This window comes from Homarus americanus, unplaced genomic scaffold, assembly GCF_018991925.1.
Source record: "Homarus americanus isolate GMGI-L3 unplaced genomic scaffold, GMGI_Hamer_2.0 scaffold46197, whole genome shotgun sequence".
In the NCBI taxonomy this organism is placed as follows: domain Eukaryota; kingdom Metazoa; phylum Arthropoda; class Malacostraca; order Decapoda; family Nephropidae; genus Homarus; species Homarus americanus.
The window spans coordinates 4,046,054-4,069,614 of NW_024723050.1; the positions used below are offsets into that span (position 1 = coordinate 4,046,054).

Consider the following 23,561-nt stretch of genomic DNA (forward strand, 5'->3'; position numbering starts at 1 on the left):
ATCGTTCATAACACATCACAAACCACCAGAAAAAACATAGTCTGCATGTCTAAGTACAGGGCTCACCAAAACTTAAAATTTACCCAATATAACCTATCTCGAATCTAAACATCCAAATACTAATTATTTTTTATGATATATATATATATATATTTCATGTAAATCCACAATGAAAACGTTGCCTCTGAAGATGTCTTGAATAAAGACGAAAGCTAAGGTACTACGTTGTTTCCATTTTCCCGTGTGATTTTATCAATATATATATATATATATATATATATATATATATATATATATATATATATATATATATATATATATATATATATATATATATATATATATATATATATATATATATATTTTTTTTTTTTTTTTGGGGATTAGCCCACCCTGGCATGGCACAGGTCACTGACCCACATCAGGGCCTGGGAGCGAAAATGTAACAACAACAACAACAATAATAATAATAATAATAATAATAATAATAATAATAATAATAATAATAATAGTAATAATAATAATTCATAGTAAATAAAATTTATAATAAACAATTATAAATAAGATTTATAATAAAAAATACAAATTATAAATATAATAATAATATAATAATGATAATAATAATAATAAAGAACCATAAATAAAATAAATAAAACATATCAAAAGTGAGAAACGATAAATGTATGTTGTGTTGTTAGTAATATAGTGAAGAGGTTGTAGTAAAGTGAAATAACAGAAACTACATAATATTAAACGCAGGGTCATTTTGCCAACAACAAACTATAATAGGCACAAATTATTTAACGTAAATTCGTAGAACATCATAGCCGAAGGAATATCGCAAAAAATAATTTTATTACTAAACTCAATGCGCATGTCAAACTTTATCAAGCAAGGTTTGTTGCACAACAAGTTTGGTTCACGACACTGTTAAGTTGACAAGTGGCGAAGGGGATGAATCACCTACCCTAATTCAATTTAGTTACAATTTGCTTGTTATATTGTCAGTAAATGATGCCTTATATCATATAAGGCATCATTCATATAACTTATATGAAACAGGAGATAATACTGTAACATAAAACTATTTTCCATTAATTATAGTTTCACTATTCGACGACGGAAAAACGACAATATATATATATATATATATATATATATATATATATATATATATATATATATATATATATATATATATATATATATATATATATATATATAATAAAAATAAACGTTATTGGATTAAACTGTCTCCAGTAACATTAAATCGATGTTGGCTGAGACAAACGACATTGAGAATGTATTGAATCAATTTCACTTGACAGTACACGTTTGATATTAGTCTATCTCGCCTTTCGGTATGGGAGAAAGAGACTGAACTATAACTACAATAACAACAGATAATGTGTGTCACTAGTAGTAAAACGTCATAGTTCAGCTCGCCACTTCCACGTTCTCAGGTGAGTTTTCAAGGTCTAACTGGTTGCGTCACGAATAATTGCCAGTTATTATTTGTTATTAAATTTTACCTCTGAAAACTTACCAATATATCTTTTGTATTAATAACATTATATTTGTAAGCAGATGTTTTAGCTAATAAACAACAGAAAATAAAGGAAATTTTAATGAAAACAAAAGGAGCATAAGTTGTAATCATCGTGTAGTGGCAGGAGGCGGCGTGAGTCAGCTGATGACCAAAACATCTGGGCGGAGGCTGAGTGAGGGAGGCTGAGTGAAACACGTTGGCTGAGTGTCAGTTCTCCCCACACGTCTGTGTTGAGCGGAGCTATTCCTGGAGCTCTCGCAGTTATGTGGTGGAGTGTCAAGTTCGTACTGTTGGTGTGGGCGTGTATTATTGACTTTAACAACGCGCAACAGCATAATGTAGGAGTGCCCCTACCAAGCCTTCCGCCCCACCAGGCCCCGACGCAGCACCATGGAGTACCTATTTCCTCTCAGCAGTCGCCTGGCTTTGGACACGGAGTGCCTCTACCTCCCCAACAAACGCCTGGCGTTGGAGTCGGAGTGCCTCTACCCACCCAACAGACGCCTGGCATTGCATTCGGTGGCCCTATTCCTTTCCAGCAGACGCCTGGTGTTGGGGTGCCCTTGCCTCCACCAGCTCCAGGCAGTGTTCACCTAGGATCAAACTTTGGTCCTGTACACCCTGGACAGATAGACACGGTGGTGGTGCCTCTCGGGGAGAATGTGGGAGTTCCTCTTCCTCCGCCTGGTTCTGGTGGTGTAGGACACCCACATTCCCCTGGAGGTGTTCCATTACCACCCTACCACACCGTTGATGCTACACAAGACCTGCCAACACCAGGAGGAGTACGGCCTGTGCGAGAACCTGAATTGGACAGTGATGTACAACGTGTGATGAGATTGTCACTTATTAATAGCTTTATACAATCCAAGACTGATGCGGACTCCGCTGTCAAGATCAGTGATTTAGTCAGTGCACACAAACAGGTAAGTAAACCATTTATCTTCGTAACAAGATTTATTATGGTTAATATTGACTACTCGGCCACGGGTCAGTCGTCAATAATTACCTTTATTATTACTGTAAAGGGTAAAACTATCATTTCGGTCATGTACCGATTTTGAAGTAGGTCAGTATCGTTCAAAACACATCAAAAAACCATTGGAAAAACATAATTTCAACCTAACCTTAAAACCCTAAAATTCGTTGCATGACCAAAACAATAACCTATAAATTGGACAAGAATGTTTATGTGGAGTGTATGCAGTACTTCATTTAGCCTTATTTTTACAGTTTAGCAGTACAGTACATTTTTGATAGATCACGATACAAATATCAATATTTTTCAAGGTATTTATTGACAGGATACACGCCGCCGATTTTTCTAAAAATTATTTAAAAAAAGCCGCTTTTTCACTGTTTTGTAGTGGACACTGTTGTTGTTTGGGCAGATGTGTTAAAAAGTGGTTTATTTCGAAGTTAATAAGAAAAACAAGCAGCAGAAGCATTGTTAAAAGACCTAACCAAAGAAACCCAACTTCCTAGCTCTGCTCCCATGGACTCCCAGGTTATTAAACAGAAAGACCTCACTATGATTTGATGTAATTTTATGTATTTTTGTGGACGTGAGAGAAGCCACCCAGTCCGAGCAGCTCACAAACATACACTGAACGTAGGACAAAATCAAAGTGTGCCTCTACTACGAACCTAGGGGCATAATTTTCCGGTCAACGAATTACCCAAAAGTACCCAAAAGTAAATTAAATTTGTAAAATCTTAATGAATATATGTTTTACATCAATAAAACTTGATTAATAATGTTTTCATTGAAATGTAGTCAAAATAATGAAATATAAACAGCAAAAAACGCTAAATTCCAAAGAATCACCTATCCAAAATGGAGATATAATTACCGATGTTTCTGTTACTTTGGGGTATTTAACATAGCCGTAGGATTTACTTTTCATTAGGTTAGGTTAGGTTAGCGAAGTGCATCACGATGGATCTGAGTTATCTCTCTTGTTAACGAACTCTTTGGAATTTAGCGTTAGTCCAATACTGAAAGTTTTTCGCTGTTTATTATTTCATCTTACAAATTATTTTTACAAAATTACACCAAAAATATTATTAAACATGTTTTGTGTATGTATAACAGATATTCGTTAAGATTTTACCCTTATTTGCTATACTTTTGGGTACATTTGGGTAATTCGTGGCTCCCTAATTTTCTACCAAATGAAGCATTTGCCCAAGAAATTAATATCGTATCAGAACTCACTGATGAAAACATAGTAAGAAAATAAACATCAAAACAAATAACACGGCGGCGGGTATCTTATCATTATTAAACTTTTTAAAAAACAATCCATATACACTTAAGAATTCTTTTCCCTGTTCTTCAGTACAGTACTGTACTGTACCAGTAATTTACCAAATTCTTAACGAGGGCAGACTTACTTATTAATGTAAAATTCCATCATTAATGTAAACATGTGTGAAAAGTGCAGGTATTTTGGTATGTATGACTGCAATCCAGTTTCAACCATCCAAGTTTTATCATAACCAAAAAATAGATGTGATTATTGAGTCAGGATAAGTTAGGGAAATTATATTGAAATAGAAGTCTTGGAAAATAGAAACAGAACAGCTTATAATTTTCTTCCAATATTAATGAAAGATTGACAACAAAGAACAAGGTATAGAAAAAGCACTGTGGCAAATTGTGTGGACATAGCTCATCCCGTTGTCTTTCGTGATGGCTGGGAAATTGCGTACATCACATCTCTTGCTCCAAGTTTGGTGAGGTTCTCAAGAATCATTCAATTCTCGTCCATCATGAGAGACGAGATGATATTTATCTGTACGTTTAGCCTCTGCCTAGAACAAAAATGCTTCCGATGTCATTTATAATTTGAGTACATAAGCCTAATGTGCATATTGTACCTGTACCCCCATTCTTTCTTAGCATATGGAGTAGATTTGAGGGTAGACTCAACATTTTTAACACTACAATTGTTTCTGATTAATTGTGAGAGGATTTTTCCATTAATATTTATCTATATGTATTTTGTGTGTGTGTCTACACATACATATATACAATACAGGTAAAGGAAATTACTGTCTCTAGAATGAATGGCCCCCTGTCCTGGCAGCGAAAATGTCGGCAAGTTTAAAACTACCCGCAGACCTTCTTGGGAACATCCAGGGTGTCAAATAATAGAGGACTGCGAATTATCCGGGCGTAATGTACAGTACAGTTGTACCCCACTTAACGCGGTCAATTGAACCCAGAGGGTCCCGTGTTAAGTGAAATCCGCGTTAAGTGAACAACAGAACATATGGGATTAATTCCAATAGAAACCAGCCCGACCCCCAAACTCCACTTTTTGACGACACATAACTATGTTGTAGTAAAAATTTTATCTTAACTTTATGATGGTATGAAAAAACAAGTAATATAGAAGAGGTTAGGTTAGGAAAGATAAAGGTTAACATAGGAAAAATGAAGGTTAAGTTAGAGAAACTAAAAGTTAGGTGGAACACTTACGGTAGTAGAAGAGATGGGTCGGCATACGGGGATGGAGGCTGGTTCCGAGGCAGAGGGCAGATTACTGGCCCTCAGGTGAATCACCATTACTAGGTGAATCACCATCACTGTCACTTACAGTTGTCAGGGCTTCCCTGACAAATCCCTCAAAGTCAACTTCACTGTCACTATCACTGGCTTGGGCTGGCTGTGGTGGGTTGCGGGCGAAGAACTCGGTTATGCTTTTTTGACGGCTGGTGTTTATGTTGTCATGATACACCGTGATGTACGGCTCCATAGCCTGCACCAGCTGGGTATGGAAGACTTCATAGCGGTCATCGTCATTGTCGCGGGAAAGGACGGACTTAATTTTCTCTGCAAACTCTATGGCACACTTAATATCACTATGACTTAAACTAGGTTCTTCGGAGAATGACACACCTTCTTCCTCCTCTTCACTGGCGTGTTCTTCTTCCAACATCTCGTCGGCAGTCACTTCAGGATCTTTGATCACCTCCAGGATGTCTTCGTTGGTGGTCTCGGAGAAGCCTTCAGCTGTAATATTGAGCGCAGCTTCTCTGGCAAGGTCCACTGCTACTGCAACAGTCTGAACCTGACCAGTCACAGGTTCACTCCTCCTCTCACCTGGTATGCCATGCAACACATGTCTCCATGCGTGACGAATCGTAGCAATAGTCAGCAGATCCCATGCCTCCACCAAGAAGTCTACAGCTTGTTTAACGTTAAACTTCTTCCAAAATTGTTTGACGAGAAGTTCTTGAGTCACCGCCTCTTGTTCCTTGTCCTCGTCGCTTTTGCTCTCGCTGTCGGTGTCACCCAGCTTACGCAACTCATCCTTGGTGTTGGTAGAGTCGTTCAGGAGCTTGAACTTCTTTGCAGAGTACGCAGCTTTCACATTGCAGATCAACTCCTGGTCCATGGGCTGGATTAATGACGTAGTGTTGGGAGGAAGGAAGACCACTTTTACGTTGGGGTGACGATCCATAAGTAGGGGCGAGTGTCCAGGTGCGTTGTCAAGGAGCAACAAAATATTGAATGAAACATTCTGTTGCTCGCAGAATTTCTTCACGTCGGGAACAAAACAGTTGTCAAACCAGAAGAGGGACAGAGAAGAGGACATCCACGCCTTACGTGCGGTTAGCCAGTGGACATTAAGCTTGTTCATGTCCATATTCTTGTAGGCGTGCGGCTTGCGGGCTGTGTGAATCACCGATAACTTTGGTTTACAGGTACCGGAGGCATTGGTGGTAAACAGGACGGTGATGCGTTCCTTCTGCAACTTCCGACCCCTTACCTTGCTGGCAGACTGGACAACGAAGGTCTTGGAAGGTAACTTTTTCCAGAAAAGACCAGATTCGTCCATGTTAAACACCTGGTCGTCACTGTATAGTAAGAACGGAGGAAAATCTCTAGCCGCCACACGGTCAGCACTCGCTTCCTCACCACCAATGTTGATGTTGGTGATCTTGTTCCTCTTCTTAAACCTATGCAGCCAACCAGAGGAAGCATTGAAGGGTTTGGGCTCTGCAATTCCCAGCTTACGTGACACTGCTGCGTATAGCTCACGTGCGTACTCCTGCACTGAGCGCGTGTCCACCGCCATGTTGCGTCGCGCCTGACGAACCAAATAACACCAGCAAATTTTCCACTTTTGCCAGCACCCTGTTCTGGCAATACCTGCCAGCACCCTGTTCTGGCAATACCTGATAGATGAAGCACCTGCAGACTTTGTGATTTTCATGTGCTCTTTGATCTTGGCTGCATCCTTCTTGATCGTGCGAATCGTAGATTCGTTGACGCCATGCTGGCGCGCGAGATCAACTTGCCGTGTTCCTTTCTCCAAATCTTGAACAATTTGGTACTTCACCTCGTAGCTTAAGGAACGTCGTGTCTTCTTTGGCTTAGTGCCGCTGGGTCCAGGTAAGGAAAGGTCTCTCTCTGGTGGCGGTGGTGGTCCGGCGGAAGCCATTTTACGGAACAATGGATGCGCGTTTACACGGTGTGGCCTTGAGGGATGAAACTGCCGCGGCTAGGTCAAGCATCGTCTCTCCTCCCTCCCTCCCTCCCCGGGTGGTCACGTCATAATACTTTAAGCCAATTACAGCTAGCAGCAGAGGGGGGTAGGGATGCATGGCCAATCACAGGTCTGATACGTCATATGACGTCAGTGATAACGCAACAAAGACACACACTGCGCAACCTTACCGCGCCGCTTGCCCAAGCGGAGGGAGAGGCAGGCAGGCAGGCGGGCGGGTGGCGCGTGGGGCAAATCTAAAAATAGCGTCTCGAGCCGGACACTCACCGCGTATATGATGAATAAATCCGTGTTAAGTGAAAGTTCAGCTCTGGCGAGGCACCGCATATATGATAAAACGCGCTAAGTGAAACACCGTTAGGCGGGTGTAATACTGTATATTGTATTATACTGTTTAATTGAAAAATACTTACACCTTCAACAGTTTTACCTTTAATGGTAATGTTAAATCTATCCTTTGGTACAGGAAATTGACAAAGACCTTTACTATATGATACAGTACAGTATAGGTATTTTATTTTAAATACTGTGCAGATGAACCTACATGATGTTCAATTTCGTAAATATTCACGGGTCCAGTCCTGATAAATTCGAGCAACCCATTTTCCATACCACAGGAGTAAATTTGAAGTAGTACAGTACAGTAATCAGAAGCAAATATTAGCTTGACATGGATTCTACTAAGTGAGAGCAGCATTTTGGTTTGTACAGTACAGGTTTTTATTATCTGGTATTTATCAATAAGTGTGTGCAGCTAACCTTGAACTTCACCAAAATATACAACACAGAAGTTAACAGGCAAACCCCATATAACATTCATGGGATCACCAGAAAATTAAACACCCTAATGCTAACCTAACATAATCTAACTCACCCAGGTAGCATTAGGGTGATTAGGGTCTTTCAAATGGGTTGTATAATCTTCAGGTGATCCTATTCTTACATGGTGAACAAATGACCTTCTTCAACAAAGCCTCATTGTTTTTGATTTGCTCGTGTCATATTAGTGAGGTAGAGCATGCGTGCAGGCCCCAGCTTGCAAGTGGTCTCAAATCATAATCTTTAACTCCGGCATTGAAACTTGTCTCCTTTCTGAGCTTGGGGGAGAATGATGTTGACCCTCTTGTTGCACTGTTCATTCTTTTCATTCTTTTTTGTTGGCTGACATTTCTTGTACACAAACCAGAGTCAAGAATCTTACTCTTGCTTAGATTTCAACTCTTGTGGTGTACTTGACTGAAAATATACAGTACAGTATTTGACTACTGTATTAAAAGGTTACAGGACAAAATCCCAGCGTACAAAATCCCAGCCTCTTATCCCAAAAGTGGACAAAATCCCAGTCTTATAAATAAGTCTCATATTTAAAAAAAACAAATTTAACATTCAAAATTCTAGTCTCATAAATAAAATAAAATAAAATTCAGTTTCATAAATAAAAGTCTTATGCTGTTATGGAACAACAATCATAGGTGTTATTATTTTGTCGTGTTTTTATTTATTTTTATTTTGCCACATATAAAAATTGTATACGATACCTTAGTACAATATATAATATAATATCATATTATTAATATGATAACAGGCGAATGGCCTTTACACCTAATCTTATTAATTAATCTTATATGAGACTGGGTTTTTGTCCACTTTTGGGATTAGAGGCTGGGATTTTGTCCGCTGGGATTTTGTCATGGAATCGTATTAAAAAGGCACAGTACATTAAACTATATTCATTATACCATAAAATGTTTACATACTGTATGTGAATCAAACACCAAAACAAAGAACACTTTGTAAAATAGAAAATCATTAATTTTGTTTTATAGCTTTGAAAAATAATCAACTATCAAATCCCTCTCACCTTGCAGAATCAGTTTCTTACAGACTCTTGTTTACTGTGGTGTATTATGAAAACTTCAAGGCATAAAGAAAAAATAAGTTTTGGGTGAATGAGGCCAGAACCTTCACTTAAATAAGAAGGAATAATCAGGACAGCCTGAGATAAAAATAAGTAGACTTGTTGGCCTTGTTCACTCAAGGAAGCAACAACACTCATGTGGGACAAATGGGGAGCTGTCTTCTCTTCCACCTTTTGTTCTTGAAGGTGTCATTTCAGTGGTAACACAAGGTATTTTTGGACCCTGTGTATTTTTTACTGGAGACATTTATCTCCTGATCCCATATGAGTCCTGCACAATGTGATTTTTTTCTTATAACTAGGGTCACTTAACATATCTTGCACAGTACACACGTGGCATCTAGAAACAGTAGCTATCATGACAGCTGTGAACTCCCTGAAATGATGGCTGGGTGTTGTAATGGCTACAACGATTCAGTTTGCTCGTGTCAGTTGTGTGTTATGAAAATTAATATGGTACATAGACATGAAACTTTATAGTGCAGATAAAAATCTTCTCATGAGTAATACAGAACTCTTACCATACCCCACCATTAAAGTCTTGTCATTAGTGCAAACAGGTGTTTACATTAATGTCCAAATCATTATGCACAGCAGTCAACCTGTAATTGTCCTCTGACAACAGTGGTTCAAATTAACTTTAACTTGGGCACAGTGAAGGTGATTGAGTGCTGTGTTAGCCACATTGCCTCTCTCATGTATAGACATTTCCTTTAATGGGTCATCAGGCCTACGGAATTCTCTTTTAATGGATGGCACATACCGTAACTCTCTTTTGGGAAAATTTTAAAGCACAGTATCCTAAATGGATGATTATAACAAGGTAATCCAAAATGTTGATAAACTGAAATACTGTACAGGATATAAGGAGAGACGATAAGTGGTTTAAAGTTAGGGAAAAGGGTAAGATAGAGTTAGGGGTAATAGTAATATAAATTGAGATATTGCTGTTGCTAGGGGGGAGGGGGGAAGTGAAAGTGTCCTGACTATTGCTAGTTGAAAGGAAAGTGACCTGACTATTGCTAGGTGAAAGGAAAGTGACCTGACTATTGCTAGTTGGAAGGAAAGTGCCCTGACTCTGGGAGAAAGGAAGTGTCCTGAGTTTTGCTGGGGGAGTGCTCTGTACAATATATATTTGTGAGGACAGCAGATGCTCTATGTATTGCTAGGAGAAAGGAAAGTACCATGTTTATTGCTAGGAGGAAGGAAGTACTGGTACTTTCTGTATTGCTGGGAGGAAGGAAAGTGACTTGTGTATTGTTAGGAGGAAAGGAAGTGCCCTATTTATTGCTAGAAGAGAAAGTGACCTATTTACTGCTGGAAGGAAGGCAATTGCCCTGACATCACCCACACTTGCACTTCCTCACATCACCAAGGCCATCTGGTCAACTCCCTTTAAATGTCTTGCCGACAAAATTACCTGCCTGAAGTAAGTATTTCAACACTACAATACATGCTTTATCTCTTAAGTCCAGTGCAGGGTGACTTTTTCTCTCGCTCACCTGACTTTGCTCAGTAAAAAGTTGTACTCCTTCATTCACAGTTGATTCGGATATACGGGTTTTCAGGTGTTTGACATTTTGATAATGGTGCACCACTGACCACACTATTTACGTATACAGTACCCTATGTAGCACTGGCGTAACCTCGTATTGCGGTTACTTAAGGACCTGGGTGCATTTTGTATATTCACTGTGAGAAACACGACCTAGACCTATTGAATTATTATTATTATTATCATTACATTTTCGTCCCCCAGGCCCCAATGTGGGTTGGTGACCTGTGCCCTGGTGGGATAATCCCCATAAAAAAAATAACCTAACCATTCTGAAATCCGAAAAATTACGAAATCTGAAACACATCTGGCACCAAGGATTTCGGATAAGGGATTGTCAACCTGGGGTACAGGGTTATATAAAAATATTTTTTCACCCTGAATAAATATTTTTTCATTTTTAGTTCCATATCTCAGATATTTTCTTACAAACCTGCTATGGTATTATATGTATATTTATAGAAGTGGAATTTTATGAGTTTTCCAGTGATGAATTGTGGGGAGGGTGGGAGAGGAAATAAAGAGACGAATGTGACTTACCAGCACAGCTGACTGGAGGAAGCTGATGGACAGTGGAACTCCCAGCATTTTGGTACTTTCTGGAAGCTTCACTCACAGGATCATGCATTCATCTATGATGCAATTATCTTAAACATCTTTTGGTGAATTTTCAAAGTTTAATGATACAATATGCATCCCTGATGCAAGTACTGTAGTACTACCCAATGATTTGATGTAATTCATGTCTTGATGCATGAGAGGTTAAAAAGAATTAGGAATTTGTTTCCTTACTTTAATATATTTGGTATGAAAAGTTAGAAGATGGATGATTTTTTGAGTCAAGTGGCATGGTTTTTTGCTATGATTGTAAACTTTTTTCTTCCAATCAGTCAGCATTAACTGCAGGATTTAATGACTGAAAAAATGTTCATCATCTCTTAGAGCATGAAAACAGTATAATCCAGAGAGAGTCTATGTCTGCATGTTATTCTCTTGGCCATGAAACTGAGCGAGTAGATAAGACATTGTTTATGCAGTTACAAAACAGAAAAAGAGTGCAGTACTGGAAGAGTACATTAAAATGAGTGGTTTCTGCTGTAAAGTTTTTAGCAGAGAGAGGACTACCATTCCGTGGTCAAAATGAACAGATAGGCTCTAGGAATAATGGAAACTTTCCTGGAATAATCGAACTGCTTGCGCAGTATGGTGGTTTCCTGGCAGATTACTTGAACAGATTCGGTAATGCAGGACGTGGTATCCCTTCACATCTTTCATCAACAGTTTGCAATGAATTTATCCATTTGATGGCAAAGCAGATTACGACTGCTATTGTGTGTCTGAAGTGAAGGCAGCCAAGCACCACAGCATAAGTGTAGATTTGACACCAGACATTACCCTCCCTCAGATCAGTTAGTTTTCATATTGCACTATGTGAGTGCAGATGGTATTTATGTTGAAAGGTTTCTAAAATTCATTGAGATTGAGGGGGCATGATCAAACAAATGTTGTACTAAGTACACTGAATGACCTTGATATTCCCATTTCTATCTGTCGAGGACAAAGTTAAGACAATGCTCGCAACATGGCTGGAAAGTATTCAGGAGTTCAGCAAAGAATAAGAAACATAAATTCTCTTGCTCATTTTGTTCCTTGTTCAGCACATTCTTTAAATCTAGTTGGTTCATGTGCTGCAGAATGTTGTGTCAATGCAGTTAAATTTTTTTGGATTCATGCAAGCTCTTTATAATTTCTTTTCGGCATCTACACGTCGTTGGAAGTTACTCAAAGATTTTCTGCATCAGCATGGTATTGTTCCTAGGTCTTTGTCAAATACAAGATGGTCCGATAGACATGATGCAACGTGGGCATTGAAGAAGAGGTATAAAAAAATTTATTCGGGTTTGCAAGTTACAGGGTATTTCCACAGACAAAAAAGAGACACCTCAGACACGAAGTGAAGCATCATCTTTGGCTAGAAAGATGGAAAAGTATGAGCATGCCATTTTGTGGGGCAAAGTTTTGCATCACTTCAATGCCACAAGCAAAGCACTTCAAAAGGAAACAATTGAGTTGTCCACAGTTGTTCACTTGTATGAAGGCTTGATGACGTACATAAAATCGTTGCGGACCGAATACAATTTATTTGAGCATGAGGCCAAGAAACTTGTGGATGATCATACTTACGATGAAAGACGGACACTGAAACGGAAACTTTTTTTTTTGTGCAAGCAAGGAAGCTTCAGCTGAAGAAGGATTACCAATGGCAAGAGAAAACTTTTGCATTATGAGGTTTGTAGTAATTTTGGATTTCTTGACTACTGAGCTTGGTTGCAGAAAACAAGTACCGGTACTGTATATGCAGTACTTATGACCAATTTGTACTGCTGTTTGAACTGTGAACACTTTCTACTGACAAAATTCGCTCTCTTGCTTCAAAGCGACAGACAACGTACTACACAGATTTGGAAAAAAAGCTTTCCTGATGAGATGATTCATTTCTCTGGGCACCTCTCTAAACTAAAGAAAGATCTTTATCACCTCAGAAGATGTTGGAGTATATTCGAGGATCGGATACTGTTGAAGTGTTTCCCAATGTTGAAATAGCATTGAGGATTTACCTGACATTGCCAGCGGCAAACACAGAAGGAGAAAGTTCATTTTCGGTTCTCAAGACAGATTTTGTTCTTCTGTTACCCAAGACAGACTCAGCAACCTTTCTGCTCTCACCATTGAGTCAGATATTATTCAAACACTTAACTTTGAACATTTTATTGATGAATTTGCTTGCAGGAAAGCATGTAAGAGAGCTTTCAAATGAATTTAATTTTTTTTCTTGCATTACTTGGATAGGCCTATCATTATGTTATTCTACTGCATGAATAATAAATTTACATGTTTTTCTGGTTCACTTCACTTGTTTTATTGTTGCTTTTCTGACAATCAGTTTCATTCATCCAATACAGAGAACAAAAAGCCCTCACAGAATGTCTGGTTTTGCCCAAAAATATCTTTAGATTACAGAAATCTCATATCATATACCATTTAAGATGACCTTACCATTCATTGCACTCTCCTTCAGAAGGCAGGATTTGCAGCCTCAAAGGACCTTAATTTTAAAAATCTCCCTGGTGAGCAGGCCCTTGGTCCAAAGAAACTACATCTTCGACTTTATCTCCGTCCCTTTAAGTGTCAGCATTTATAATGGCTTAGGGCCCCGCAAATACAATCCAGCAAAATGGCCTAGGGCCCCGTAAACTCCTGGGTGTGGTCTAGAGAGCATGGTACTGTACCTCACTGTACCTTTAACCAGTAGCTGTTGCAATTTCTTAATTTGTGCAGTCAGGATTTGTTGTACAGTACAGTTTATGATATATATTTTACAGTATTGTTTGCTTTTTCTGAAATTCAGTTTTCTTATACCCCGGTACGTACTCTACTGTACTGTGTGGTATTTTTCAAATACTGTAGTGATACAGTCTTAAGATTGTCATTGCATCTCATGTATTGCATGTTTTAACTGATATTCTCTTATTAGCAACAAGTTACCTCTTATTCTTGGTTGTGGTGATATTTTGTTTTCCTTTTTTGTGAAAGACAATATACAAGGAGTAGCAAAAGTACTGCTACTGTTGACCAGGGTTAATTGTGAATACATGTACTGTATGGAGACAAAAGTTTGTTGCTAATAAATTTGAGAGAAAGTGCAGGAGGATGGCTTTATCTATTGGATGTGTATGTTGCTTATTAATGTGGAGTGTCACCAGAAGAGGAAAAATGTTAAGGCATAACAACAATGCAAAGTATTTGGGCACAAAGGCAGTGTTTGCTGCCAACTAGATGACCTACTCTGTATATAGAGCACTTTAAACTTGAGGCACTGAGAAGATGCCAGAGGAGAGATGAGGACCTCTTGAATGTAGTGCCAGTAATGTGATATACTGTACTCATAAACAACACTCAAGTCAGTTTTTGTCCACTTGTTGGATTAAAATTTAAAACTTTTCGTCCTCAAGACACATTTATTATTGAAAGGTGAATGAAGGTTAAAGTGCCACATTATCATGCTCTTAATATGTAAATGATTACTGTATTGTACAGGGTCTTGTATCGTTGTTTCAGATTACAGCACACAGTCTGATCATCCTTTGAATCTAACTGTAGCCCAACCATGTACTGTATGTGCTTGGCTCTGGTAGGGAGTTCTTTCTCTGTCAGTGACGAAATTCACTTTGACTTTATACCTCTGGCTTTGGTGGAAATTGTTCTTGATTATTGTCGTTTCCTTGTACAGTATTTTGTAGTGTTTGTTTTTAATCCTTATTGCAAAATTATGAAAGATGGCAATAAGTGTTAATTCATGTGCTGGAGACATTGCCTGTTTTAAATGATTTACAAACTTATAGATTATAAAGGATAACCTTGGAGGGGATATAATTTTTTGTTTCCCAGTTACAGTAATTACAGTACGGTAGATGTGTTGTGCATGACTCCAGATATGGATATAAGTGTTCTGGATTATGACATAATAACAGTATGTGAGGTTGTGCAATATCAGAAATATTGTACAATTTAATTCTCCTAAATATAACCTAATCGGGCCACCCCTATTCCAGTTAACTTGCAATATTATACAGCATGAATGTGGATTTGAAAAGTTATGAAAGCATGCAGATTGTAAAAATACTCATCACAGTTATAAGGAATTGAGGCCAATTGCATTTATAATTAGGTTTCAAGGTGGACTGAGGGTGTAGTGGAACAGAGCATGATTGTTGTGTAGTTGGGTCAGTCCTAGGAGAGGGGATAGATCCTCATACAAAGGCCACTTGTTCCTGCCCTCTGGCTGATTCGTAGTCTGTTGTCAAGGGGGAGGTGGGGCCTATCTCTTTGGTTTTATTTATCTGTGATATATTACTTCCAGCCGGGACTTGAAGAGGGTGGTCATGGTAATGTATGAGTGTGGCATCTTTATATCTGTGATGCCTTATTACTTCCAGCCAGGACTTGAAGAGGGTGGTCATGGTAATGTATGAGTGTGGCATCTTTATATCTGTGATGCCTTATTACTTCCAGCCGGGACTTGAAGAGGGTGGTCATGGTAATGTATGAGTATGGCATCTTTATATCTGTGATGCCTTATTACTTCCAGCCGGACTTGAAGAGGGTGGTCATGGTAATGTATGAGTCGGCATCTTTATATCTGTGATGCCTTATTATTTCAGCCGGGACTTGAAGTGGTCATGGTAATGTATGAGTGTGGCATCTTTATATCTGTGATGCCTTATTACTTCCAGCCGGGACTTGAAGAGGGTGGTCATGGTAATGTATGAGTGTGGCATCTTTATATCTGTGATGCCTTATTACTTCCAGCCGGGACTTGAAGAGGGTGGTCATGGTAATGTATGAGTATGGCATCTTTATATCTGTGATGCCTTATTACTTCCAGCCGGGACTTGAAGAGGGTGGTCATGGTAATGTATGAGTGCGGCATCTTTATATCTGTGATGCCTTATTATTTCCAGCCGGGACTTGAAGAGGGTGGTCATGGTAATGTATGAGTGTGGCATCTTTATATCTGTGATGCCTTATTACTTCCAGCCGGGACTTGAAGAGGGTGGTCATGGTAATGTATGAGTGTGGCATCTTTATATCTGTGATGCCTTATTACTTCCAGCCGGGACTTGAAGAGGGTGGTCCATCTTTATATCTGTGATGCCTTGGGGGACTTGAAGAGGGGTAATGGTCATGGATCTTTATATCTGTGATGCCTTATTACTTCCGGGACTTGAAGAGGGTGGTCATGGTAATGTATGAGTGTGGCATCTTTATATCTGTGATGCCTTATTACTTCCAGCCGGGACTTGAAGAGGGTGGTCATGGTAATGTATGAGTATGGCATCTTTATATCTGTGATGCCTTATTACTTCCAGCCGGGACTTGAAGAGGGTGGTCATGGTAATGTATGAGTGCGGCATCTTTATATCTGTGATGCCTTATTATTTCCAGCCGGGACTTGAAGAGGGTGGTCATGGTAATGTATGAGTGTGGCATCTTTATATCTGTGATGCCTTATTACTTCCAGCCGGGACTTGAAGAGGGTGGTCATGGTAATGTATGAGTGTGGCATCTTTATATCTGTGATGCCTTATTACTTCCAGCCGGGACTTGAAGAGGGTGGTCATGGTAATGTATGAGTATGGCATCTTTATATCTGTGATGCCTTATTACTTCCAGTCGGGACTTGAAGAGGGTGGTCATGGTAATGTATGAGTGCGGCATCTTTATATCTGTGATGCCTTATTATTTCCAGCCGGGACTTGAAGAGGGTGGTCATGGTAATGTTTGAGTATGGCATCTTTATATCTGTGATGCCTTATTACTTCCACGAGTTTGATCTCATAATTTTTAATTGTTGATGGACTAGTGTACTGTACTGTAATTACTAACCTTATGTGCTTAAAGACCTTAAATGTTTTAGTATAAAACGTCAAACTTACTTCCAGGATTTGAAAAGGTGGCCATTTGGCTTTTTATACTAGTATCTTTAATGCTTTATTCTTCATTGGACTTAGAAGGTGGCCACAGTGGCTGGCTTGGGCCACATGTTTGTTTTTTTGCCAAATACCGGGTACCTGGTACTTGGAATGCTTGATAAACATTTCAGAGTACAGTGCAGTATACTGTAGGTATACAGCTCAGTACAGTATTTGGTGAAGATTGTAGATGTTTGTTTGTGATGGCCAAAGAAGCAGCACAGATTAGTGACTTGGTGATTTATAGGAAATAAAAATAATAGTATAGGATATTTATTGTTAATTATGCATGTAGAGTATATGTTATTCAGAACTTGTTCCATGACTGTTCACAACCTAGTGAATTAAGAGCAGTTTGTGAGTGTACTGCATTATTTCAGTTGTGCTCTCATAGTATTGTATAGAAGTTAAAAATATATGCTAATAACATTTATTACCCCTGGGATTCAAATTGTATACAAAAATTAGATTCATCTCCGAATGAATTCACTGGTTATTTTCGATTGGTGCGCACTACCCACTCAGTGGCCTCACTCTTCATGTGAAGGTGATATCTTGAAAAAGTTTACAGATCTCCTTGAAGCTCAACAAGGTGCAGTATTTCTCTCAAGAGCTCACAAAAGTTTAAAGGATAAGGGTGATCTGATTAAAATAAGTGATATGGTTGTTTCTTTTCTCATACAGTATTTCTGCAGATTGCTTCAGTACTGGGGGTAGGGCTGTGGTAGTCAAATACTGTACTGTATAATCGCCCTTGGACTTACATGACCACTCACAACGTTAACCTAGGCTTTGGGTGCTTTTCATGTGAATGACTGTAGGCGAATGTATGTACTGTATACATATGACAGAGATGTGCAGAGCATATTTTATGGGCTCAACCGGCTCATTGGATTTTTTTTCTCCAAACATTACACTCTCAAATTATAAGTGCATTTTAAGGGAAATCTTATCAAAAGTGAACAGATCCTGTATGCTATTCAGGTGATCCATTAAACATTCTAATAAGGGTAGTTTTTGGGTGTAAGGAGAGAAAGGTAGGGGCTCAAGCCCCCACACCACCTGTACACGGTATAGTGCACACCAGCAAGTCTAAGTGTGCATTATAGAGATTTAAAACTAATGTCGACATTGAACTGAATAAGCAAATGTTGCACAATGAAAAATGCTGATCATATATCAAGGAATAATATAAAAGAATGCCAACACAATATACTGTATTAGATTAAGATTTAATCAAACTGATTATACAGCACTTGTACACCTCTCTCTCTCTCTCTCTCTCTCTCTCTCTCTCTCTCTCTCTCTCTCTCTCTCTATATATATATATATATATATATATATATATATATATATATATATATATATATATATATATATATATATATATATATATATATATATATATATATATATATATATACAGAGAGAGAGAGAGAGAGACTATGACTAAGCCTAATCTAACCTAAGCAATCCATTTCTAACATAACATAATTTACAGCAAAATTTCGCTTTCTGGTTATTTTCCTGAAACTCCTAAACCTTGAGGAAAAGAGACCTGCCTCCCAGATCCCTTGTCCTTTGGAGCCAGTTTTTACCCACAGTATGTAGATGCATGTCGGTACTTTATACAATAGCGTGGTGCACTATGCCACATAATTTGGGTGGGGAAATTTGAGTTCTTTTCTATATTTTTGCTTGGTTCCAACATGTGAGAGACTCTGTTCCAACATGTGAGAGACCCTGTTCCAACATGTGAGAGACCCTGTTCCAACATGTGAGAGACCCGACACATTACAGAGGGGAGCAAACACCCAAGCCACTTGACCTCATCATAACAAACGAGGAGGGTATGGTGGCCAAACTGGAACACCTTGCCCCAGTTGGCACCAGTCACCATACAGTGTTGTCATTCAGATTTAACTGTTACCTAGTTCAAGATAAGGCCAGGCCAAGGTGCAAATATTACAAGGGAAATTACAATGGGATGAGGGAAGAGATGAGGGGTATCAACTGGCCTGACTTATTAAGGTACAAGAACGCAGACACTACGCTGAATATCATAACTAGTAAAATGACCCATTTGATCGATAAATATATACCCAAGACCAAACCCAGTGCTTCTAGGAATACGAGGGGATCCCTACACATGAACCATGCGGCGGTCGACAAAATTAAGAAGAAAACCCAGAAATTCAAGACGTGGGTTGGGTCAAACGATGAGCAAGACAGGAGGATGTATGCAAGAGCCAGAAACCAAGCAAAGATAGAGTGTAGGAGGGCTGAAAAGGAGTTCCAGAGGCTGGTTGCACGCGAGGTCAAGTCAAACCCAAAGGCGTTTTACCACTATGCAAAGTCGAAATTGAAAACGCGAGTAGGAGTATCAGACCTGAGGCTTGACGATGGTAGTTACGCAGATTCTGACCAGGATAAAGCTGAGGCATTGAACAGCTTCTTTTCCTCAGTGTTCACAAGAGAGGATGTAACTAACCTTCCTGCGTTTGAGGACAGACGGTTCGACACAGCACTGACCCACATTGTGTTCACAGAAGAGGGTATTAGAAATAAACTGTCCAGGCTAAAGGTCCATAAGAGTCCCGGACCTGACATGGTGCATCCTAGAGTGCTAAGAGAGCTGTGCAACGAGCTTGCAGAGCCCCTGAAGATTCTGTTTTGTAAATGCCTGGATGAACAAATGGTCCCCAGTGAATGGAAAGTGGCTTATGTGAGTCCTATCTTCAAGAAGGGCGATAGTCACTCCACGAACAACTATAGACCGGTGAGCCTGACCAGCATAATATGTAAAGTACTTGAGAGTATTATCAGAGATGCCGCGATGGAACATCTACTACGAAACAACCTTGTAAAAGATTGCCAACACGGTTTTATGCCGGGGCGCTCTTGCTTAACACAATTGCTCAAGGTATTGGATATTTGGACCCATATTCTAGAACGGGGTGGTAATATCGACAATATTTACCTAGATTTTGCCAAGGCTTTCGACAGTGTACCCCAAGAAAGGCTGAAAATCAAACTGGAAGGGTACGGAATTCGGGGAAATGTCCTAGCGTGGATAGAAGACTTTCTACATGACCGCAAACAGTGTGCGGTGATTAATAGCACGAAATCGCCATCCGAACCTGTCACAAGTGGGGTACCACAGGGCAGTGTATTGGGCCCGCTGCTGTTTGTTTGTTTCATAAATAACATGTCTGACGTTGTACACTCCTCCATACAAATGTTTGCCGATGACGCTAAGTTATTTCGGGAAATTAAGAACCAAGCTGACTGTGAAGAGCTGCAGAAGGACCTCTGTGGGCTCCAGGAATGGTCGAAAGAATGGCTGCTGAGATTCAATGTCACGAAGTGTAAGAGGATGCACCTGGGGCGTACCAACGGTAAGGAGGCGTATCATATGTCCCAACGGGATGAAGAAACTGCACTAGTTGAGACTGAATGTGAGAAGGACCTAGGTGTGTATGTTGACAATGAGCTGAAGTTCTCGGGCCATTGCGAGAAGAAGGTAAACCAGGCAAATAAATTATTGGGTTTTATAAGAAGGTCGTTCAGATATCTAGACGGTCCGTCCCTCGTAACGATCTTCAAGAGTGAAGTGCTTCCCCATCTGGAGTACTGTCACCCCGTCTGGTCCCCGAGATATGCTAGGGACTGTCAGTTGGTTGAAAATGTTCAAAGGAGGGCCACCAAACTGGTGCCTGCACTTCGGCACCTCAGCTACCCTGAGAGATTGGAGCGCCTGAATTTGCCTAGCTTACACTACAGACGGGCAAGGGGGACCTAGTTGAGGTGTATAAGCATCTCAGGGGGCACTACTCAGTTGAGTGTCCTTACTTGGAGCTGGCGGACGCTCGCCCCACAAGGGGTCACAGCTCAAGATTGAAGAAGCCGCAAGTCCAGAAAACCGTGAGGGCAAACTTTTTCGGAGTGAGGGTTGTAAACTCTTGGAACAATCTACCAGAGAGTGTTGTGACGGCACCGAGTGTGAGCTCTTTCAAGAGAAGACTTGACCAACACTGGAGTGGGTTCAGGTACATTCAGGAGCCGGTGCATGCCCAGTATTTGCCAACAGTGCGTGACCGATCGCCCGGGCGGCTGGCGAGCCGATCTTTTGGTGAAGAATATAAATGAAAAGAGACGTGACCGATCGCCCAAGCGGCTAACAAGCCGATCAGTGGCGAAGAGGATAAAAGTAAAAGTTGTGAGGAGTCCAAGACAGTGCCGGGCCATAGATCTCTCTATCTAACTTTTTTTTTTCTTTACGGGGGTTAGCCTACCCAGGCACAGGTCACTGACCCACATCAGGGCCTGGGGGGCGAAAACATAATAATAATAATATCTATTATTATTATTATTACAACAATTAATCAAATTAATAAAAATAAATTAATAATAACCATAAATAAATACAAAAAAAAATAAATCGAGTGAGAAACTATATACATTACGTATGTTGTGTTGTCCAAGTAAGAAACAATTGAGACCCTGCAATTGTGTGTAAATGAGGCAGAAAGTCAGATGAGCAACCTGGGACTTGGTCACAATTTTCGTGATGCCATATGGCAGCAGGGTCTACCATTAGTCAACACATTATGCTTCCAATATCTCCCCAGGCGGTAGCACCTCCCTGTTTGATAGCTGCTTACTACCTGGTCCAAGGTACTATTCAATTATCAGAGAGTATGGCAAAGCAGATAAATGTGACTCACCATCCACTCAACAGCACCAGCCACCATCCTGTTTGTACGGTGTCACGCGACAAATACTTTCGGTGCGATAAACCTTCCGGGCTCAGCCATTACTGATGTTCATTATTGACATCTAAGATGTATGATTGATTTGTGAGAGCTGAAAATATTAATAAATACGGTAACGGAAGGTTTTGAATGAATTTCCCATTTCATCTTGGGCAAACTGACTACAGTACAACGATGATATGAAACATACTCACTACCAAAGACAATGAAAGCACAAAGTGGGCAGGGCTTTGAAGTCGATGGAAATTGTGGGGTAAGAACACAAAAAATGAACCAATCAAACCCAAGGAATCCTGACCTAACCTAACATTACAAAATTTTACCCTACATAACCGATGGTGGAGGCTGATCATGTGTCACCGCGTGAAGAAGTAAACAATAAACACACGCGAACTGGAGAACCACCAAAGTTGTATGAATTTTACTAACTTTATAATTACATTTAATACCCAAAACTAAGCATTTACCCCGGAAGGTTTTGCGCACGGAAAGTTTGTCGCACGACAACGGGTTTTGTGTGACGGTGAGAAAAGTGTTTGTTGTAGAGCTGTACCTTCAGCTCTTGCCTAACCCATCCCACCCAAGCTAATTTTAACTTGATTTCGTCAGATACAGACAAGTCACTGTAATCTACGTTATCCCTCGGCTAAGGTTTATTTTTTTAGTATTTGTTTTTCCTCTTGGCCAACAATGAGAGAGCAGAAATAGTTACTAAGGAACCACACTACAATATTTACGTTATTTTTCCATTAAATTAGTTAAAATAAAGTGTTGATTTTGAATACAAGAATCCTAAATCCGCGGAAAAACTAATGCAAAATAAAAAAGAACACGTGGTAAATTACTGCATGAATGTCACAATGATAATTATAAGGTATTTGTTGCGTAAATATGTAAACACTTAACAGCTGTAGTCTTGTTAAAGTATAGTACAGTACACACTTAAACGAGGCTGTACACCACATTTCACCTTTAGGATATAAATATTTTTAGTTTAGTTTCCCATCAGCCAGTGGTTACTGACATCTCATTTACGGTCTATAACACATAACAATATATTAATGAATCGGGGAGGTGGCGTAACAGATGACGCATCGGCCATGTGTGAATAACTTCAGCCCTGGGAATAAAGAATTAAACAACGCAAACATTTACTTCAACATATTGTGCTTATATTGTCCTAGATAACTAGTATTATGACGTCACTACAGTATTTAAATTCAGGGAAAAACATCCACACTTTTCTCCCATGTAATAAACTTTTATCTGTAGCGTTGTGCCGTCATACAGTTTTCAGCTATTAAATTTACCACCCGAAGGATTGACTTGCCCTCACCATCATATGTTACAAGTTCAGCTCGAAATGATTGGCAAGAAACCTCTCTCGTGATGTAACTTAGGGCTTATTGAACACCCATTACTCAGTAAATTATTAAGTTCACTCCCAGATGTTAATGAAATGATATATAATAAGTAATACTGTAATTTATATATTCATAAAAGCGTTTAACTCTTCTCACCTTTAGTGTTTCATTTAGATAGTTCGCTACTTGAAAACATTCACAATAACTTCCTTGTCAGTTTTGTAAATCAAACCTTCACTAAAGACAAACTTAAACAAGATTAAAACTTCCAGATGCTCTCTTACATCCTCCGTTGTGACTGCAAGAGTGATGGCCACTGACAAACTCATGTGAGTGCAATATGGC

General features: G+C 39.4%; 1 protein-coding gene across 2 annotated transcripts in view; it reads left to right on the plus strand.

Moving 5' to 3' along the window:
* The first annotated feature begins 1,710 nt into the window (after positions 1-1,710).
* LOC121863290 overlaps positions 1,711-23,561 on the plus strand; it is a 58,055-nt gene continuing 36,204 nt past the window's right edge. For both annotated transcript variants that reach the window (XM_042361875.1, XM_042361876.1), the window contains exon 1: positions 1,711-2,475. In XM_042361875.1, coding sequence (XP_042217809.1) covers positions 1,813-2,475 — 663 coding nt within the window. In that variant the 5' untranslated portion in view covers positions 1,711-1,812. The remainder of the gene's footprint in view (positions 2,476-23,561) is intronic.